This window comes from Nelumbo nucifera, chromosome 8 (assembly GCF_055504915.1).
Source record: "Nelumbo nucifera cultivar China Antique chromosome 8, China Antique-T2T, whole genome shotgun sequence".
NCBI lineage: Eukaryota > Viridiplantae > Streptophyta > Magnoliopsida > Proteales > Nelumbonaceae > Nelumbo > Nelumbo nucifera.
Window position 1 is genome coordinate 28,059,957 of NC_142656.1, and position 19,480 is coordinate 28,079,436.

The following is a 19,480-nucleotide window of genomic DNA, read 5'->3' on the forward strand; positions in this document are numbered from 1 at the left end:
ACAAACAAAATTTGTAGCTGATTTGAAGAAATTATGCGGGATTAGGTCTTGATTTTTGACTTTTTGGTCTGAATTCCCTTCAAGTTTTAACAAATTCTGAAGCCATGCCCCCCCAATTTTCACCCCTTGATAAAACTCAGCATGGTAATTAATCATCCAACATGTGACAAAAGAACCCTTTTATTTGCACACCCTTGTTTATATAAAGACTGTCCTCGTCTGTTAATAAATATTTGGCAATAGAAAACATTTTACCTATAAAATGGGATTTCTCCATAGTTTCAATAGTTAGCTCTAGCCCTGAAAATGCAAACTTGGTATGAGAAGAGCCATTCGACTATCTAATTTAGAGGTCTAAATCTGCAATGCCATACCTTTCACAGGTAATTAAAGAACCATTACCTTACAATTTTCAGATCTCAAATAGCAAATCAAGGCTTCAAAAGTAGTTATTAATACTTATTGAATAATTATTATATAATAAATAATTGCTCATCTAAAAACATACGTGAGACATATATGTGCATTTCAACCATTTCAGGGTAGCTAAGCTTTTAACCTTGACAACGTCTGGTGAAAAGAAGGAAAAAAAAAAAAAACACAATCAACAAGTTAGCTGCAGAAATTTCTATTCGCCAACATTTCCATTGGGCTCTGTTTGGTTTGATAAAAACTTAAGAGAAACAGAGAGTTGAGAGAAAGTTCCTTACATTAAAAGGACCATAAAGCACAATGTTCAAAGGTAATTAAGCAATTCGTTGTTTACAGTTATACAAAAAAATCAGACTGACCTTACAAGTTACAAAACAATAAATATATAAATTGAAAAAAAAAATAAAAATGAGAATTATTAATGAACTTATCAAACAACACTAACCCAGAATAGAGGAAGAAAAATAAAATCACAAAAGAATAGCACTGCCTACAATTACATCCATCACCATTGCTCAGAAACATTACTAGCTTCTGTCGTTCCTTGTTTAACAAAAGCTATCATGAAGATTCAAGTTCTCTTGTTGGGTTCAAAGACATACTTAATGATTGAATCTTTGATAGATAACAATCCTGGGAACTCCTTTTGTAGCTTTGAAGCATCCAACTCGTTGTTGCTCCTAGGAGCCACAATCACCTTGGCTTGTTCGTCCAAGCTGAAGTTCACCCATTTGAATTCTGGGTCTATGTAGTTTCTATACATCTCTAGAATCTCATTGTGGCTCACCACACCTGGGTTAGTGAAGTTCCAGATCCCTCTGCAATTTCTCTTTGCCATTTCGATGGAGATAGGTAAGAGCTCGTCTAGCACTGTCATGCTGTTAGGAATGTTGACCACTTTGTTGTAGCGTGTGATCTTCGTGATAAAATTTCGTGGGTTGTTGAGATCAGATGAAATTGGCATACGAACTCTGAGAGTGCAGACATTATCATATTCTCTTAAGAGTTCCTCCACCTGCATAATCATGGCGTGTAATAATCAATGCTGTTAAATTTTCCTTTAATCACATATAGGCTAGAGGACCTCATTTGTTTACTTAGATCAACATTCAGTAAAAGTCAGCGCTGCAAATGATATTTGTTTGTCCTAACTTTAGATCGAATCCAATTCATTAGGCTGTGTTTGCTTTGATCCAGCTCCATCCAATCTGAAGATATTTAAAAATATACACGCTTATATCTAAATAAAAAAAATTAGGGATTTTGAATGTCATAAGATCACCAAGGCTGCATTTGGTTTGATAGAAAATAAGAGAAAAACAGAAGAGAGTTGAGGAAAATTCTTAAGGAAATTAAAAGTATAAAATTGTTAAAAACTTTTCCTCAAACTTTTTTTCTCTCTCTTATTCTATCAAACTAAACATAGCCTAAAGGTTCATATCTGAATGCAGGTTTGCATTTCTGGCTCAGTTATTGGGAAAAGTGCAAATACAAATATGTACAGTATCATATAATTATACATAGTATCGAGTTGAAAAAGCTCACTTTGGAAAGAGTGTACATTGCAAATACATACAAAATAATATAAAATACAAGGGTAGGTTTTGTGACTCTAGATCTCCTGCCCACGAGAACTCTGCCCACATCTACCCACAACACACTACCTCCGTGAATTGGGAACATCTCCCCCTACATAATACTATGTAGGAGGATGAGATATTCTCCATGTGTAGGTGTGATGTAATGTGGGTAGACGTGGGCAGAGTTTGTGTGGGCAGGAGATCCGGACTCAGGTTTTGCACTCTACAGATTTGTATTTGTACTCTTTCCAAACTGAGCCAAGAACAAACTCAGGCACAATGGGTCAACACTGAAAAGGAAAACGCAGAAATTATAAAGAGCAATTAATATTGTTACCATGGCCTTGGTCTTGGAGTAGAAGGAACCAATGAAATTTGGCTTGTCTTCCTCCTTGAATCCAATGCCTGACCCTTGAGGGTGCGCACCATCATATTCAAAAATGCAGCCAGTGGCAAAATTCATCATCAAAAGTCCCCTCTCCCTGCAAACATCGGCCAAGGTGAGCGTCCCAACCACATTAGTCCTTATTGTCTCCACCTTATGTGATTCACACCAATCTACATTGGGCCTGCCCGTCACACCAGCTGCATTAAACACATGGGTAGGCTTTGCCCTCCTTATATCCTCCATTAACGACCTTCTGTCCTCCAATCTCCCTCTCCCATACTCAAAGTCTATCCCTCCTTTCTTACACAACCCTCCAAGCAATCCCCCTATCCAACCCGTTTTCCCATAGATCAAGAATTTCAACCCTGATCTCTCACCAGACCCACCTTCAGCAGCAGCATTATTGCTGCACCTCATCCGGTAGCCGTGTTGCAGAAGGAAGGCATCGTCATCTGAAGGACCCATCATTGACATTCTCGGGTGTGGAAGAAGAGCAGCAGTCACATCGCCCCACCAGTTGGGGTGCTTCGTGTACCATTCCATCGTCTTCCTGAGTCCTTCCTCCCATGGAGTCCTCTCCTCCCACCCAAGTTTCTTGAGCTTCTGATCATCCAAGAAATATCTCTTATCATTAAAAGGCCTGTCCTGAACAAACTCTATAACGTCTTTAGCATTCAACCCAAAGATCTTGCATATATCCTCAGCCACGTCGATCACTCGCCTCTCCTTCTTGGTGCCAATGTTGTACACGTGGCCAATCACACCTTTGTGCAGTACCACCTCGAATGCCTCTGCAACGTCCTCACAGTACAGGTAGCTCCGCACGTTGGAGCCATCACCATGTATGGGTAACGGCTGTCCCTTCATTCCCAGGAGGATGAACTTTGGTATGAGCTTCTCAGGGAACTGGTTCGGCCCATAGACATTGTTGCCTCGCGTTGTGATTGTGGGGAGGCCATAAGATCGGTGATAGGCCATGACCAGCATTTCAGCTCCGGCCTTGGTGGCCGAATAAGGATTAGTGGGCAGGAGCTGGGAGGCCTCACAGTTGCCAATGTCGGTCTCTGCATCGGTCTCTCCATACACCTCGTCGGTGCTCACATGAATGAAGCGCTTGATCTGGCGGGTGACCTTGCAAGCCTCGAGCAGAACATGGGTGCCATAGATGTTGTTGTTTGTGAACTCGAAGGAGTTGCCGAAGGAATTGTCGACATGGGTCTGCGCTGCAAAGTGCATTATGGTGTCAATGTCTTCGGCAACCAAGAGGTGATTGACGAGGTCTGAGCTCATGATGTCACCCTTCACGAACTTGAAATTTGGGGAGGATTGAGAAGGGAGGAGGTTCTTGATGCTGGAGCAGTAGTCAAGTTTGTCAAGCGCAACAATGTTGTAGTTGGGGTAGTTTTTAATGAGACGGTTGGTGACATGGGAGGCTATGAACCCTGCCGCCCCTGTTAGGAGGATGTTCTTTGGAGTGTACGTATCATCTGTTTGGGGTAGCATCTTTTTGTCTAATGTCTCTCTCTCTCTCTCTCTCTCTCTCTCGATCAGTTAACTCAATGTAGTTTTAACTGAAACAGGAACGAGAAAATAGGTTAAACTGCAGCGTTGTCTAGAGATCAAATGATTCCAATGGAAGAAATGAAATAGGTTCAAGAGGGAATCATATATAGTTCGTTGGAGACAATCAGACAATAGAGGGTCTGCTTTGATTACGTGGCTAAGACGCCGGAGAGATGGTGTGTGTAAGGATTTGGAATTAGTTTTACCAAGTAAAAGAGAAAGTTCAGGATCTGGTTGCAAAACTTTTGGGTATCGGTCTCTCTCAGACTCTGAATCTCATTACTGGTCCCTACAATTTTTGAGCAGTTCCTTAGGTATGGGTGTGGACAGTGGCATCACGTGAGCCTACTTTCTCGCCTTTCTAATGTTATCCACTTCTTACAAAGCATACATATGGGCCTACCTCATGGGCTGAGTGGTTGAAATATGTTGAAGCTTAAGCTGACTGTTGATCTTGTAATATTGGTGGAAGATTTCGGGGATTTCTAATAAGTTCATGATTTCAATTCCAACCATAACATAAACTAAACCATGAGTAGGTTTTTTTATATATATATACAAAAGGATCCACTAGAAACACCAAGGATACAAAAGGAAGGAGCCCCCTTTTACAGAAATGAGAAGATGACCTTAGGGAGAGTAAGCTCGAATAAAAAAGATGGGTTCTATTTACATTTGCCCTCTTAGCTAGATTGTGGGCATTATTAACATCATTCCTACATACATAGAGCAGATTTATATCTTCAAAAAGATTAAGAAGATACTTGATATGCTCCATAAGTGCATGTCCATTCCATCTAATGTTTCTTGTGGTTCCCTTTATCTTCATCAAAATATCTTTAGTATCAAAGATTAGAGTAGCTTTACGAATCCCTAAGAGAGCAAGTTTCCTTAAGCCTCTGGTGATTGCCTAGAGTTCAGCTTCTAAGGCCTCACTTGCATGGCATTGTTGTCCTTTTGTGTTAGGTGTTGGTTGTTGTTTCAGCTAACTATGGGTGCATGCAAACTGGAAAAAAAATTTTAGAAGAGAGGATTTTGATGAGAGTGAATTTGGCTCTCCAATGACATTGTGACATATGACATCTTGGAATAATTGGATGACACATGGACACCACCTAAGTGATGACTTAGAGTCCCATATCGCAGTTTCTCTTCACCCCGACCTGGCGACCTGCCTTCATCGCCAACCTAGTGACCTCGACCACAACTCATGTCAGCTAGAAGCACCTCGTCCAGGGCTGACCTGTAGCACTTTGTCACTAGCTGAAGTGACCTCGACACGAGGAGCAATCTCCCTTGAAGGTGTGCCGGCCTAACTGAGGTCCCTGTGGCGACCTGCGAGACGTGCTCGCTGACAAATTCAGCATGCATATCCCAACACTCACATGTTTCTTGGAAGTTGGCCCACGTACCGAATGTTCCAGAGGATGGTCAATGTGTTAGTAGTTACCTCCGAGGATTTTGGACCAGTAAGGCACGACCCCCCGGAAATCTCGGATGTAGTGCGTGAGGCCCACACCAAATAATGCCTATATAAAGGCACCAACCCCAATGACACGGAGGACACGCAATTAAGTACATTCTAACTCTCATGCTTTCTGATTTTTAGCTCGCAATCTACTACAAGAGTACTAACTTAAGCATCGAAGCGACCTCGTCGGGTTAGCCACCCCGAGTCCTCTGACACTGTTTCCTTACAGGTCTCTTCGAAGAGCCACCCATCTCGGCACCCGAGTAGCCTCCAAATTCAATCCAATCAGTTCGACATCCAAGCCTTTATCTAGCAAAAATACTCCAGCTTGACCTCTGAGTCATCGGACACCAGAAAGTAGTCAGAACAGTAGGGGACTGCCCAAAAAACACTTCATCAATTGGTGTCGTCTGTGGGAAATGCTACAAGAAGCTAAGTTCTCACCTTTTAAAAGGCAAATCCCTCTTCTTCCAGAAAGCTAAGATCTCACCTTTTAAAAATTTAAGTTCTTACTCTCTAATTTCCATTTTTTACTAATTCAAAGGCATTTTTAAGCAACACCAACATCGAGAACAACGAATCAATTACTGGGGGGGGCAAGAACATGAGAACCCTCCTCCATGACAATCAAGAAGCTCGGTGCATTCTAGCAATCAACAGCAGAATGACCTCAGTAACCAGTAGTCTGGTGACAAGCACCTCAGAGTAAGGCCGCCTCTACAAGTCGAAACATTCATGGTTCTCGCAGGAGTTGATGGCCAACCAATTAAGCAGCTCTAGCAACCTCATTTCAGCCCGGACGAGCCTTGTTAGCCTTCTTTGCGAGGTCTCACCTATAGGTTGAACCCTTTGTGGCTCCCATGGGAATTAGCGGCCTACGGACTGTACGGGCACCCTTGCTAGTCGAGCCTTTCAAGGCTCTCGCGCGAGTTGGCAACCTACAGCTAGTCAGGCTGCTTCCGTAGGTCGAGCTCCCTATGGCTTCTCATAGGAGCTGACGACCAACGTCTCCGAGGGCTAATGTTGAAAGTAAAGACAAAACCCGCAAACAGAATAGAAACGATTTACCAGCCCGAGCGAGCCTCACCGATCTAACCCAAACTACCTCCAACCCGAACTGTGAAGCCTCACTACAGATCGAGCTTTTATGGCCCCCTGAGAGTTGGAAGCGAGCTAAAAGTGGAACAACTCTCATAGGTCGAGCCCCTTATAGTTCCCGTGAGAGTAGGCGACCTACAGACAGCAGAGCCGGCCCCTTAGGGTGAGCATCCCATGACTCCAATAGAAGCAGACAGTCAACAGTTCCAGTTGTAGTATGCCATGATCTTGCAAGCACATTCCCAAGGAAGCCAATCTCAAGTGACGATGTAGAAGTAGCCACATCTAAGGGTACAACAGAATGACCACCCGCTTAAGCGAACTGGTCAAGCCAGACGTTTGCAAAATAATATTACAAAGAGTGGACTATGACTCGCTCCCAAAGCCTAAGGGCTAAACCTCGGCACCACATGAGATCCAGTCCCTCTTCAGCATAGGCAAAATCAAGGATAAGGAGAGTGGACCATGAGTCGCTCCCAAAGCCTAAGGGCAAGGGTGTCAAGTTGATAAAAGACCTCGGCACCACATAAGACCCGATCGCCTCTTCTGCATGGGTGAAATAAAAAGCAGTTCACATTCAGCACGAGAAAGAGAACAAAGGAAAGACTAGTTTGCTCTCAGCACCATGACGGATGCAAACTTGGTCGATCTCTTCACTTTGGTTTTAGGCTCTGCGTCGAACTCACTGGCTACTTTTTTAGAACCAGTTCGAGTGACACTGCGTCAAAGTCTACCTAGGTGGAGCGACCTGATAAAGGAGTCACACAAAACCCCTTCTTAAGGATGGCATGATGACCTTCGCTCTTGAGGTACTTAATCGGATTGCATAACCCCTTGATGGTTGCATCCTTAATTGAAGGGATGGGAGATCCATCATATGGATGGCCGAACCCTACAGGAAAGTGGGGCGAAATTTCAAAAATTTCTTTACTCCCATCTGGGAATCGTATTCCCAATTTAGAAAACTGCATTTTCAAGGTTCGTTCTTGTAACCAAATCGGACCAAATCTGAAACCAAGATTAGGGAAGGATATACATGATACAGAATCCATGCAAAAATGCTCCTCCCAATGCAGGTGTTCACGCCCAAAGAATGTACCAAATCCTCCCTCCCCTGAAGATGACACTACTTAGGATGAGGCAGGATTAACAGGTAGTTCTTCACCAAGAACCTTTGAATCTTTAGTAATAATCAAATGGGGTAGTGAGCACAGTTTCAAAATTGTTTGTTCTAGCAAGAAACAATATCAAGATCTAATCTTGACCAGTTCCAAGAAATGGAGATTGAATAGGGTAGGGCGGCAAGAGTAGGAAGAGAAAGAACTGAAGGCACAAACAGTCAAACTGTGTTCTCTTCTGTATTGTTGTTGTAATTTTCAGATCTTCCCTGTTCTCTATTCATATCCTTAAAGAGATGATCTCCTAATCTGATTAGGAGTTTCTTGATCCAAATCTTTATTTGGATTTGAACTCTTTAAGTAATAAGAATAATCCCTTATCTTATCTGTAGATCAAGATCAGCTTTTCCTAATCAAATTAGGAGTTCCCTAATCCAAATCTCTATTTGTTTGGATCTTGACTCTTTAAGTGGATAAAAGTTATCCTCTTATCCTTATCTGTTGATTCATACCCATATTCGCTCATATTTAATTAATCTAATTAACCCAGTTCGAAATGGGCTTTAGGCCCATTAAGCTTTTAGGCTCACTTCCTTTTTATGTTGGCTAGCTTGGCTCTCTTTGTATGGTGTGGGACCCTATCATTGATCTACACATCAGCCACATGGCTTCAGCCTAGCCTCTGTTACAAGGCCTGGCCGAATTCACTGTTGAATACAGTGAACCCTTGAGTCCATCACCGTGGGCTCTTAACGGGCCCAACATTTACACTAAATGGTCCTTGGGTCCAGCCATCTTATGAAGGCCCAAGAACTGTGGGCAAATGCAAGATTAGCCCATCAGGTATAACCCTCAGCCCTTAATGATCAAACACTGTCCAACAAGAGAGGACCTCTCCCTTGGCTGCAAGGTACAGTGCTGCACTCTCTACTCACATGGATCCCGGGAATTAAAACCTTTTGCAAAAAAATTGTGAAACCATAATATATAAGTATATCTCTATATAAATATATTTTGCAAAACCAAATTTCAAACACATTTGAAATTCGTTGTCGGTAGTTTAGGTTTCCATCAGAGAGAGTGCATTTCTTCGATCATTCACTTTGTCTGACAAAGGGGCTGATCTCGTCACTATGATAACCCACTCAGACGAATTCTCAGATTGTCCCAACATACACAGGCTTTGGCCCCCTCTAAGGATTTCACTGATTAGCATATCAAAGACAGCCCAATCTGACACCTAGTGCAGTACCATAATCGAGTCTAAGGGTCAGGTGTAACATTCCAGTTTTGCTCATCTATCTCCAAGGTCAAAGGCAATCACTGGAATTTGGTCTGATTCAGGGTTTCAAGAAAACCCACACTACATGTACCTCAGGTCTCACCCTAGCAGCTGAGACAAGCCACCCCAACCAACGTGGTGGCACATCAGTATCAGCCTTGACAAGATAAATCTCCCCAGACCTATCCAACGGCTGTAAAGATTTTAAACTAACACGAGTTTCATATGTGTCCAGTTTAAGGGTATTAGACAAAAACACACCACAATAACATGAATCAAATATGTACTTCATTCATTTACAATAGATGTCATAATGTACATCAAGCTAATTGGATCTAAGGGCATACACTGTCTAACACTAATAAGGTAGATGTCATCGGGGTACTTGCTCCAGTTCTCCTCAAGTAGATGAATTCGCTCTGTGCCCCAAAAATCAATACGGTGAGGCCCTACGTAAGGCTGCAAACACTTGGACTCTTCCGACCTAAGAAGCAAATTGGACTGACGCTTACAACTACGAGCTTATCGAATCAGTCATACCGAGCCAAAAGGAGCGATATACTCCTTTCACCAAGCTACTTTCAGCTCGAGTGGGGGCAATTGATGAAGGCGGATTTGGCTCTGCAATGACATTGTGACACATGGCATCTTGGAACAGCTGGATGACACATGGATACCACCTAAGCGATGACTTGGAGTCCCAGATAGCGGTTTCTCTTCACTCCAACCTGGCAACCTGCCTTCATCGCCAACCTGGTGACCTCGACCACAACTCAAGTCGGCCTGAATCACCTCGTCACTGGTTGAAGTGACCTCGATGTGAGGAGCAACCTCCCTCGAGGGCATACCGGCCTAACTGAGGTCCCAGTGGCGACCTGCAAGACGTGCTCGTTGACAAATTCAACATGCATATCCCGACACTCCCACGTTTCTCGAAAGTTGGCCCACCTACCAAATGTTCCGGAGGAAGGTCAAGATGCATAGTAGTTACCTCCGAAGATTTCGGGCCGGTAAGGCATGACCTCCTAGAAATCTCAGATGTGGTGCATGAGGCCCACACCAAATAATGCCTACACAAATGCACCAACCCCAATGATACAGAAGACACACAATTAAGTACATTCTATTTCCCTTGCTTTCTGATTTTTAGCTCGCAATCTACTACAAGAGTAATAACTTAAGCATTAGAGTGACCTCGTCGGGTTAGCCACCCCGAGTCCTCTAACACTGTTTCCTTGCAGGTCTCTTCGAAGAGCTACCCAGCTTGGCACCCGAGTAGCCTCCTAATTCAATCTAGTCAGTTTGGCATCCAAACCTTTATCCAGTAGAAATACTCCAGCTTGACCTCTGAGTCATCAGACACTAGGAAGTAGTCAGAACAACAGGGTGCTGCCCAAAAAACACTTCATCAAATTTATATGCAGTAGATTAAAGTAAGGCAAAGAGCAAAAACAAAGCAAGAGAAGGGCTAAAATCTCTCTCCTTACATATTTTGGTTTTCTTGCAAGAATAATACAAGAAAATGGCTTCTTGAACAAGGCAAATAGAAGCTTCTTCTATACACTTTTACAACTAACCCAGGTTTACAAAAAGGTGAAAAAAGACCCAACTAAAGTTACCTTTTACATGATATAGAAAAATACAAAAAATAAACATAAAGTATTTTAATTTTCTAGCAAATTAACCATAACATTCTCCCCCTTAATGTGTTGTTGTTGGACTCTTAATGCTTCTCTTAATTCTTCAAACTTTTCTCTTGCCTATGGCTTGGTGAAAATATCAGCTAATTGATCTTGGGTCCTGTAATACACTAGTTCAATTTCTCTATCTTCAATGGCATCTCAAATGAAGTGATGTTTGAGAGTAATGTGCTTGGTTCTGCTATGAAAATACGGATTCTTTGACATAGCAATGACAGATTTGTTGTTGCAATGGATCACTGTAGCATCCTCTTGCTTCTCATTAATATCTTCAATAATTCTTTTAAGCCAAATTATTTGAGATGTTGCCATTGAAGCTGAAACAGAGTTCTACTGAAGATTGAGCCACTAATTTTTGTTTCTTTGAGCACCAAGAAAACACACCACCACCAATGGAAAAACAATAACTAGAGGTGCTCTTCATGTCATCAGCACATCCTCCCCAAACATTGTCACAAAAACCAACTAATTTCACACTATTTCCTTTATCATATTTAATTCCATAATCCATGGTGCCTTTTACATACCTTAGCATTCTTTTTGCAGCTCCAAAATGAATGTGACTGGGACTATTCATAACTCTAGACAGCAAAACTACAACAAACATAATGTCAGACCTTGTAGTAGTGAGATAAAATAAGTTTTCAGCCAAGTTTCTATACAAAGTTTCATCCACCTTCTTACCATCATCTTCCTTCATCAATTTCTCATTGACAACCAGTGGAGTAGCTACAGGTTTGCATCAAAACATTTTGAATTTTTTGAGAAATTTTTCAGCATACTTACTTTGACAAATGAATGCGCCATCATCACCTTGATAAATTTCAATACCAAGAAAGTGATATAACAGTACCATATCACTCATTTCATACTTTTTCACCATTTCATTTTTGAAATCTTCAATCATTTTCATATTGTTTCCAATAAAAACTAAGTCATTAACATAAAGAGCAACAATGGGAATATCATCCATACCTTATTTCTTCACATACAAAATAGGCTCACTCTTATTTTTCATATATCCTTTTCAACCAAGTAGAAATCAATTTGGCTATACCATGCTCTTGATGCTTGTTTTAACCCATTTAGGGTATTCTTCAACTTGTACACATTGTCTTCCTTGCCCTGAATCACAAAGTCTTATGGTTGTTCTACATACACATCTTCTTTTAATTCTCCAATCAAGAAATCTAATTCAACATCAAGTTGTCATAACAACCAACCTTTGTGAGCTACAAGTGCAATAGGAGTTCTAATAGTGTCCAACCGTGCTATGGGCACAAAAGTTTCAAAGTAACCAACATCGAATTGTTGTGCATAGCCCTTAGCAACTAGCCTTGCTTTATTTCTTTGCACAGAACCATTAAAATTATGTTTCACTTTGTAAACCCATTTAACACCATTCACTTCTTTGTTATCTGGTCTATCAACCAACTCCCAAGTTTTATTCTTTTCTATGATAGAAACTACCTATTCCATTGTCTTTTTCTAAGTTTCTACCTTAATAGCTTCTTCATCAAAGCTTTCCGGTTCCACAATACAAAAATTGCACATTGCATAAACATCACTCAAGCTCCTCATTTTTCTTGGAGTTGAGCTAGATGAAGATGAGCTTGAACTTTGAGATGATTAAAAAGTTCCTTTATCATTTTGATTTGTATTTTCTTCCAAATTAGACATGGGAACATGTTCTTCAATTTTTTCTTAGTCCCATTTTCAAACAGCTTTCTCATTAAACTACACATCTTTACTAATAACCATCTTATTTGTTTTCAAATTGTATAGCCTATAACCCTTTAACATAGAACTATAACCAACAAAAATACACTTCTCTCTTGTTTCATCAAGCTTTGATCTCTTCCACTTTGGAATTTGGGCATAGCATATACTACCAAACACTTTAAATGTCTAATCGAGGGTTTCCTTATACTCAAAGCTTCTAATGGAGTCATTCCTTTAATAACAACAGTAGTTCATCAATTCATCAAATACACAGTTATGTTTACAACTTCAACCCAAAAACTTTTGGGAAGTTTCTTCTCATGTGGAATGGATATAGCTACCTCCATCATAGTTTAGTTCTTCTTCTCTGATACTCCATTTTGTTGAGGAGTATAATGGACTGTAAGTTGCCTTTCCATGCCTTAATCTTCACAAAAATTATCAAATTCATTTGAAGTGTACTCCTTTCCATGATCACTTCTCAATTTTTTAATGTAACAATCACTTTGTTTCACAATAAGACATTTAAATTTCTTGAAAATAGTAAAAAAATCAGATTGTTCCCTCATAAAATAACCCAAGTCATACAATTATAATCATCAATAAAAAGAATGAAATACATGTTTTGGGAATGAGAGAGAGTCCTCATGGGTCCACACACATTGGTATGAACTAATTCCATCACTTTGTTGGCTCTCCATGCAACTCCTTTTGGAAATGGTTGTTAGTGATGCTTTCAAATGCACCACCTTCACAAACTTTATGCTTTTCTTCAATGTTTAAAAGCTCTTGAACCATCTCTTTTTGTGATAGCAACTTCAATCCCTTAAAATTTAAATGACCAAATCTTCTATGCCATAGCCATGACTCATCAATCACCTTGGCATTCATAGCAACCTTTATTGCATAATTAAATACTAGTGGAAATCTTTTATTTGTTTTCATTTTTACATTTTTCACCACATGTTTTTCATGGTCATAAATGACACTACCAAGATCTTCAAAATGGAGTGAATAACCATGCTCCAAAAGATGTCTAATACTGAGAAGATTTTCATTCAACTCACGTACAAATAATACATCATGCATAAATTTTCCTCCCTTCTTTGTTTCAACACTTATTGTGCTTTTTCCCTTTACTTCAAAATTTTCTACATTTTTCAACTTCACTTTTGAGCTAAATGATGTATCCATGTCAAGAAAAATATTTAGGTGCCCTATCATATGATTGCTACACCCACTGTCCAAGAACCATACATCATTATTTTCCTCCATGGCACTTTGACATATATAAAACAAATTTCGTTCATCTTCTTTTTTTCTGTATAATTTGCTTGTTGATTGTTTTTTAGTCTACAATCTTTTTGTAGATGCCCAAACATTTTACAAAAATGGCATTGTGGCTTTCTTTTAAACCAACAATCTTTGTCAACATGGTTGCTTCTTTTGCAAATAGAACATCATCGTGATTTTCTATCAAAATTACCTCTATCTCTTCCTCTTGGGTTTCTCTTCTTCTTGGGTTTCTACCTTTTCCTCTTCCTCTTGCATATCTACATCCTACGATCTATAGGAGTCTCATTTTCCATGTTTATAAGTTGAGGATGTTCCACCATGACTTTTGGAACTGACATTGAGCTTTGATTGGAAAGCACTTTCTATTGATTTTTTAGAGTGATGAGCCAATCTTTGCTCATATGATTTTAGTGATGCTAACAATTCTTGAACACTTAATTCAATGAGATCATTTGTTTCTCCAATGAGAGTCACAATAAAATCAAATTTCTCAGATAATTAATATCTTCTCAAGAATCCTCCTATCATCAAATTTTTCACCACGTGCTTTCATTTGATTTATCAACTCCATAAATCTACTGAAATAATCAATTAAATTTTCATTTTCCTTCACTTTCATATTTTTAAGATCTCTTTTAAGAGATTGGAATTTAATAGCCCTTACCTTTTTGTCTCATTGAAATTCTTCTTGAAGTGTATCCCAGGCTTCTTTTGCCTTTTCAATACTCATTATCCTTGGGCAAATAAATTTACTAACTCCTCATTGAATCATTGAAAGTGCTCTTACATCCTTAATTCTCTTGTCCTTCAGTTCTTTTTGTTGAGTTGTTGTGAGATTTTCTACATTTTCTAGTTCTTCATATCCAATGACAACAATATCCCATAAATCCAAAGACAAAAACAAGGTTTTCATTTTAACATACCAGAAATCATAGTCTTTTCCATCAAAAATAGGAACTTGGACTGTGCTAAAATTAACAATACTAGTGTTGGCCATGATTTGTTCTCCATAGACAATTTTTCTTCAAATTTTCTTGCACCCAAACTTGTTCCAATGAACCTTGCAGCTCTAATACCACTTGTCAGATGTTGGTTGTAGCTTAGGTAACTATGGGTGCATGCAAAGTGGAGAAAATATTTTAGAATAGAAGATTTACACGCAACATATTAAAGTAAGGCAGAGAGCAAAAACAGAGCAAGAGAAGGGCTAAAATCTATCTTCTTACATATTCTGGTTTTCTTGCAAGAGTTATACAAGAAGATGGTTTATTGAGTAAGCCAAATAGAAGCTTCTTCTGCACACTTACAACTAACACAGGTTTACAAAAAGGTGAAAAAGACCCAACTAAAGTTACCTTTTACATGCTGTAGAAAAAGACAAAAATAAATAAACATAAAGTATTTTAACTTTCTAGCACATTAACATAACATCTACAATGCAAACATTAGGAATAAAAGATAAAAGATAAAGCCATGTAGAAGTTGTGCAGGTGCTAGTGTTCCAAGAGCCATCAACTACAGCTAGTGAGTGAGAAGTGAAGGAGAACCAATAATCAGAGAGAGAATTAGTTGAACTCTCTATCGAAGAAACAGTTAATTGAGAAGACCCAGCTCGAGGAACATATCCATCGGCTCTTAAAGTTACTTCAAGAGGATCTGGTCTTTTCCCCCTAAAGGCCACATCATTCCTGTGATTCCATAGGCTGCAAAAGGATGGATAAGGTTCTAGCCATGAAGTAATCCTTCACGGCTTTTGTTTCAAATTTTTTCTTCGACCACTAATCCAGAAAGTCCAACGATCTTGCTAAACTGCATTCAAAAAATAAATGAGTTTGTGTTTCAATAGCATAATTGCAAGAGGAGTAATAGGTGTCTCCCTTTTTCCGTAGAAACCAAGTTGCTTGCTTTGTTTTTACTTTATTCATCAAAAATTTTCCACCCAAATAATTGGCATGTGTACACTACAAGAAAAAAGGTCAAAGCCGGCTGTTCTAGCTTAGGTCTAAGGTGGCAGTCTTGCGTCCGCTCCCAAAGAAGCTGCCGCCTTAGACCAAGACCATCGGCTTAGGTTAAAATGACCGCCGCCTTTGATAGCTGGCCGAAGGCGGTTCAAATTGCTCTAAAGCAGCGGTCTATTGGAGCCGCTGGGTTAGCGTTAATAAGGTGACAGTTTTGACCATCGGCTTAGGTCCTAAAAGACCGCCACCTTAGCTTTTTTTAAACATCCCTACCATCTTTAGTGGCGATTCAAACCCCCAGCTTAGATATTAGATTTTTTTATATTTTTATATCCCGTTTATTCCGACAACTTTTTTTTCGCACTAGCACTTTTACTAATTCATCACTTTAATACCTGCTTAGTGAAAATCTCATGACAATTGATACATAAAAAAAATTAAATAAAAATGGTATTTAAAATAAAACTAATTATTATTATTTCCAAAAGAATTATTCAAATACAATATCCAATTGGCATAAAAAGTACAAAGGCTTCAAAAAATGCAATTTGTCAAATAAATCAATATTTTAGCTTTTAGGTGTCTGACTTCGGTAGTTAGATTGCGAAGTTTCTACTAATCCATTCGATGTAGTTCAAACCAGGAATGGATCTGTTGATAACAATTCAACAAACAAAAGTAGAATACGAGAACTAACCTCTACCCTCCCTTCTCACTTGCAATCTGTTTCATGTGTCTAGGAGATCACATGAATAAATAAATCAAACAAAAAAAATATCATGAAGCCAATTAACTAGTAACATCACTTAAGTGTATATAACACAACTTTTACCCACGTCAAATACATGCACTTAAGGACTAATTCTTATACATATACAAGAGAAGAAACCCAATTATAAATATAAAGTTTATAAAGTGAATGATCTCCATCCCTTCATTATGTTGTTGATGGGAAGATATTAAAGACTCCAATAATTTCAAATGACTATCCATATAAGTCACTAAGTTGTCCAGCACATCAATTCAGGTCTCTAGATCTTTTTGATTATTCCTTGATCAAGTAGCTTCAGTTGAAGAACTTATAAGATCTACTCACTCAAAATAGTCACAATGCTTCTCAATTTGCTTGGCTTGTTCACCTACATGGATGCAACATATAAGTCAATACATCATTCAAACATCATATTATTACAAACATAAAACATGTAATGTTATTTTAGTACTTACAACGTTTTCATGATAGGTGTAAAACAAACTATGTGGATTTTGAAGTGTCTTTAATACTCAAAACAACTCCTTCCACGATCATAATACATTGATTTGTATTTCAAATCCTTATAGGGTGGTTGATAATAAGTATTATGAGTGACCTGGTATTTATTGTGTCAAGTCAAGTAGGCTAGATATTTAGCAATCAAAACGAAATCTTGTTCAACTACGTCCTATCAGTAAACCCTTTACTTGTTAGAAAGTGAAGGAGTTAGGAAACTGAAGCTTTTTCCAGGGACCCTCCATGCTGTAGTAACTTTCGTACTTATTTCTAGTTTCTTTATTCATGTATGGTGAACTGTTTTGGTTTATGTGGCAATGCTTCTTTGCAATTGCACTCATTTTCCCCATTAAGAAAGTAGAATGTTACCACTAGGAGAAAAGAAAGAAAAGAATTCGTTGAATATAAATTCCTAGGGAAATAACTAGAAGGTAGACAAAGCCCATGAAGATGGATCTATTGTTGACATTACCAAATGATACATTTGTCCACCAAATGAGAACCCCGAACCAGCTCACTCATCACAAGACCCCCACCATGACTATCAACAATTTATCAATGTCATAGACTCTATTGGGAAACTAGAGATCAACTTATCTGATTAGTTTGGGCAATGAAAAGGCAATTGATTCCAAGTACTTGCTTATCATCTTCAATGTGACTCCAAAGAAGCCTACGAAATGCTTCTCCTAGTGAGCCAGTGGCACTAGGTTTCACTCATGATCATGATGGTGGATGATTTCTTAACTACCTTTGTCATTTTACATGTACCCTTTAATTCGATGACTAAACTTGCCTCATCATTAAATTTATATATTGTGCCCTTTAACTCCATTTTTTGACCCCCATCTATCTCCAATATAAGCATATCCAAATAGAAAGTATGTGGAAATGAAAGAAATTAAAAAATTAAAAAAAAAAAACACTTGGAGGGGTGCCAAGATTAAAAAAAAAAAAAAAACATAACGGAGGAAAATTTACAAGTAAAGGGAACAAAACAAAACAGAAAATTTTGATTCAACTCCATCAACTGCCCCAACCCATAACAGTATCAGTTTTATCCCAGCAGATATTGACCCCACCTTAATTCCTATCTGTCTACACCTTCACGGGCAAGGGAGTCAGCCAAAGAGTTAGCTAACAAAGGGATCCAAATCATTTCTACTTGTACACTAACAGAAAGTAATAAGCAATTGCCCTTGCACTATGAATATTTGGTTACAAAATAAAAAATATACAATTGCATGCAATGTTCACTCTACAATTAATAACATCTATTTGTTTGACCTACCATAACAAGTATATTAAATTGCCTAGGTTATTATTGAACTACAAAAGCAAGAACTACACCTAATTATAGATAATTCACGATATTGTCTTAGGAGTTTGGGGGGTATATTCTTCAATTGTATGGCCCAACTAATCATCAGATGTCCAGTTTTAAACTTTCAGTTAATCAGAGCATGATACAGAAGGGGATCTAGGAAGTACAAGGTACTGGCGTTTTGGAGTTCAAAGAGGAAGAAGTTCTTCGGCTTGATCATAACCATTCAAAAACAAACAAAAATGAGAATGAGGAATTAGCTTGCAAACAAAATACAAAGAAGAAGAAGAAGAGGAGGAGGAGGAGGAGGAAGAGGGTTGATTGATTGCATGCTGTCGGACATCCGATGCACATTGGGTAAGGCTAGGGCTTGGATGAGAGAGCATGGGAGGGGAGTTCGAATTAAGCTTCCAATCTTGTTTTGGAAGCCTCATTTTGAATTTTTGTCTGTTAGTGGCCAGTACCAGTTAAATGGCTGTTAACGGTGAATGCTCCATTAATTCGTTTTCACTACCCATGAGCAAACGTGTTCGCCTCTCATTGGGGAGTTCACGCGTTTTACAGAATGTAGACTCATAATATCTTTATACAAGCAAATATTTTTCTATCATGCCCATCTCTCTCTCTATATATATCATAAGTGAGGACTCTACTATTGACACATAACCATCATTGTATTTTAGGACATAATTTTCTTATTTTATTTAAGTTGATGGCCAACCTGATTAGGTGTGTTAATCAATAGTGCTCAAAATGACCACCCTTTGCATCCTTTCATGAAAGGAGCAAATTGAACTCTTAGACTAAATTTGCTTTGATAGAAAACAAGAGAGAGAAAGTTGAACAAAGTTCCCTATGAATATCACAAGATTCATTATTTCTCTTATTTTCTATCAAACCGAACACAACCTAATAGTTAATACCACCTAAATTGTTAAGCACTAAAAGACAAAAATAAATACTGGATTAGCCAACTAGCCCCGTTTTACATCTTGAGAATGGCCAAATTGTTCAGTAAAAGAATCATCTCAATTGGATAAAAATAAAAAACACATGGATTTTCTACAAATCTTAGGCCATGTTTGGGAGTGCTTATGTTAAAAATAAGTGTTTATTGAATGAGTGCTTAAAAACAAGTCCTTATTCAAATAAGCACTTAATACCATTTGGCACCAACTTTTTCAAGTGTTTATTCTAAAAAATAAGTACTTATTTCATATTGGGCGTTTGGTAGTCTTTTTCTCCAATAAACACTTAAATAAGCATTTGTGACTATTT

At 38.8% G+C, this 19,480-nt stretch overlaps 2 protein-coding genes across 2 annotated transcripts; both read right to left on the reverse strand.

Annotated features, from left to right (window-relative positions):
• Positions 1–738: 738 nt before the first annotated feature.
• On the reverse strand, positions 739–4,041 carry LOC104605454 (trifunctional UDP-glucose 4,6-dehydratase/UDP-4-keto-6-deoxy-D-glucose 3,5-epimerase/UDP-4-keto-L-rhamnose-reductase RHM3-like). The gene is made up of 2 exons (XM_010270234.2): positions 2,350–4,041; positions 739–1,447 (listed from the first exon to the last, which is right to left on the reverse strand). Exons 1-2 carry the CDS (start codon positions 3,901–3,903, stop codon positions 1,004–1,006), a joined length of 1,998 nt encoding a protein of 665 aa, XP_010268536.1. The 5' UTR covers positions 3,904–4,041; the 3' UTR covers positions 739–1,003.
• A 6,874-nt stretch (positions 4,042–10,915) lies between these two features.
• Positions 10,916–11,605, reverse strand: LOC109115268 (secreted RxLR effector protein 161-like). The gene is made up of 2 exons (XM_019199100.1): positions 11,446–11,605; positions 10,916–11,361 (listed from the first exon to the last, which is right to left on the reverse strand). The coding sequence occupies exons 1-2, from the start codon at positions 11,603–11,605 to the stop codon at positions 10,916–10,918; spliced, it is 606 nt and encodes a 201-aa protein (XP_019054645.1).
• Between the last annotated feature and the right edge of the window lie 7,875 nt (positions 11,606–19,480).

Excerpts from the sequence above, each read along its gene's own strand:
- LOC104605454 (XM_010270234.2), bottom strand. The coding sequence starts at position 3,903 with ATGCTACCCCAAACAGATGATACGTACACTCCAAAGAACATCCTCCTA. Across the intron at positions 1,448-2,349 it reads ACTCCAAGACCAAGGCCATG|GTGGAGGAACTCTTAAGAGA; the intron begins GTAACAATATTA and ends ATGATTATGCAG.
- LOC109115268 (XM_019199100.1), bottom strand. The coding sequence starts at position 11,605 with ATGGATGATATTCCCATTGTTGCTCTTTATGTTAATGACTTAGTTTTT. Across the intron at positions 11,362-11,445 it reads TGGTATTGAAATTTATCAAG|CTACTCCACTGGTTGTCAAT; the intron begins GTGATGATGGCG and ends GCAAACCTGTAG.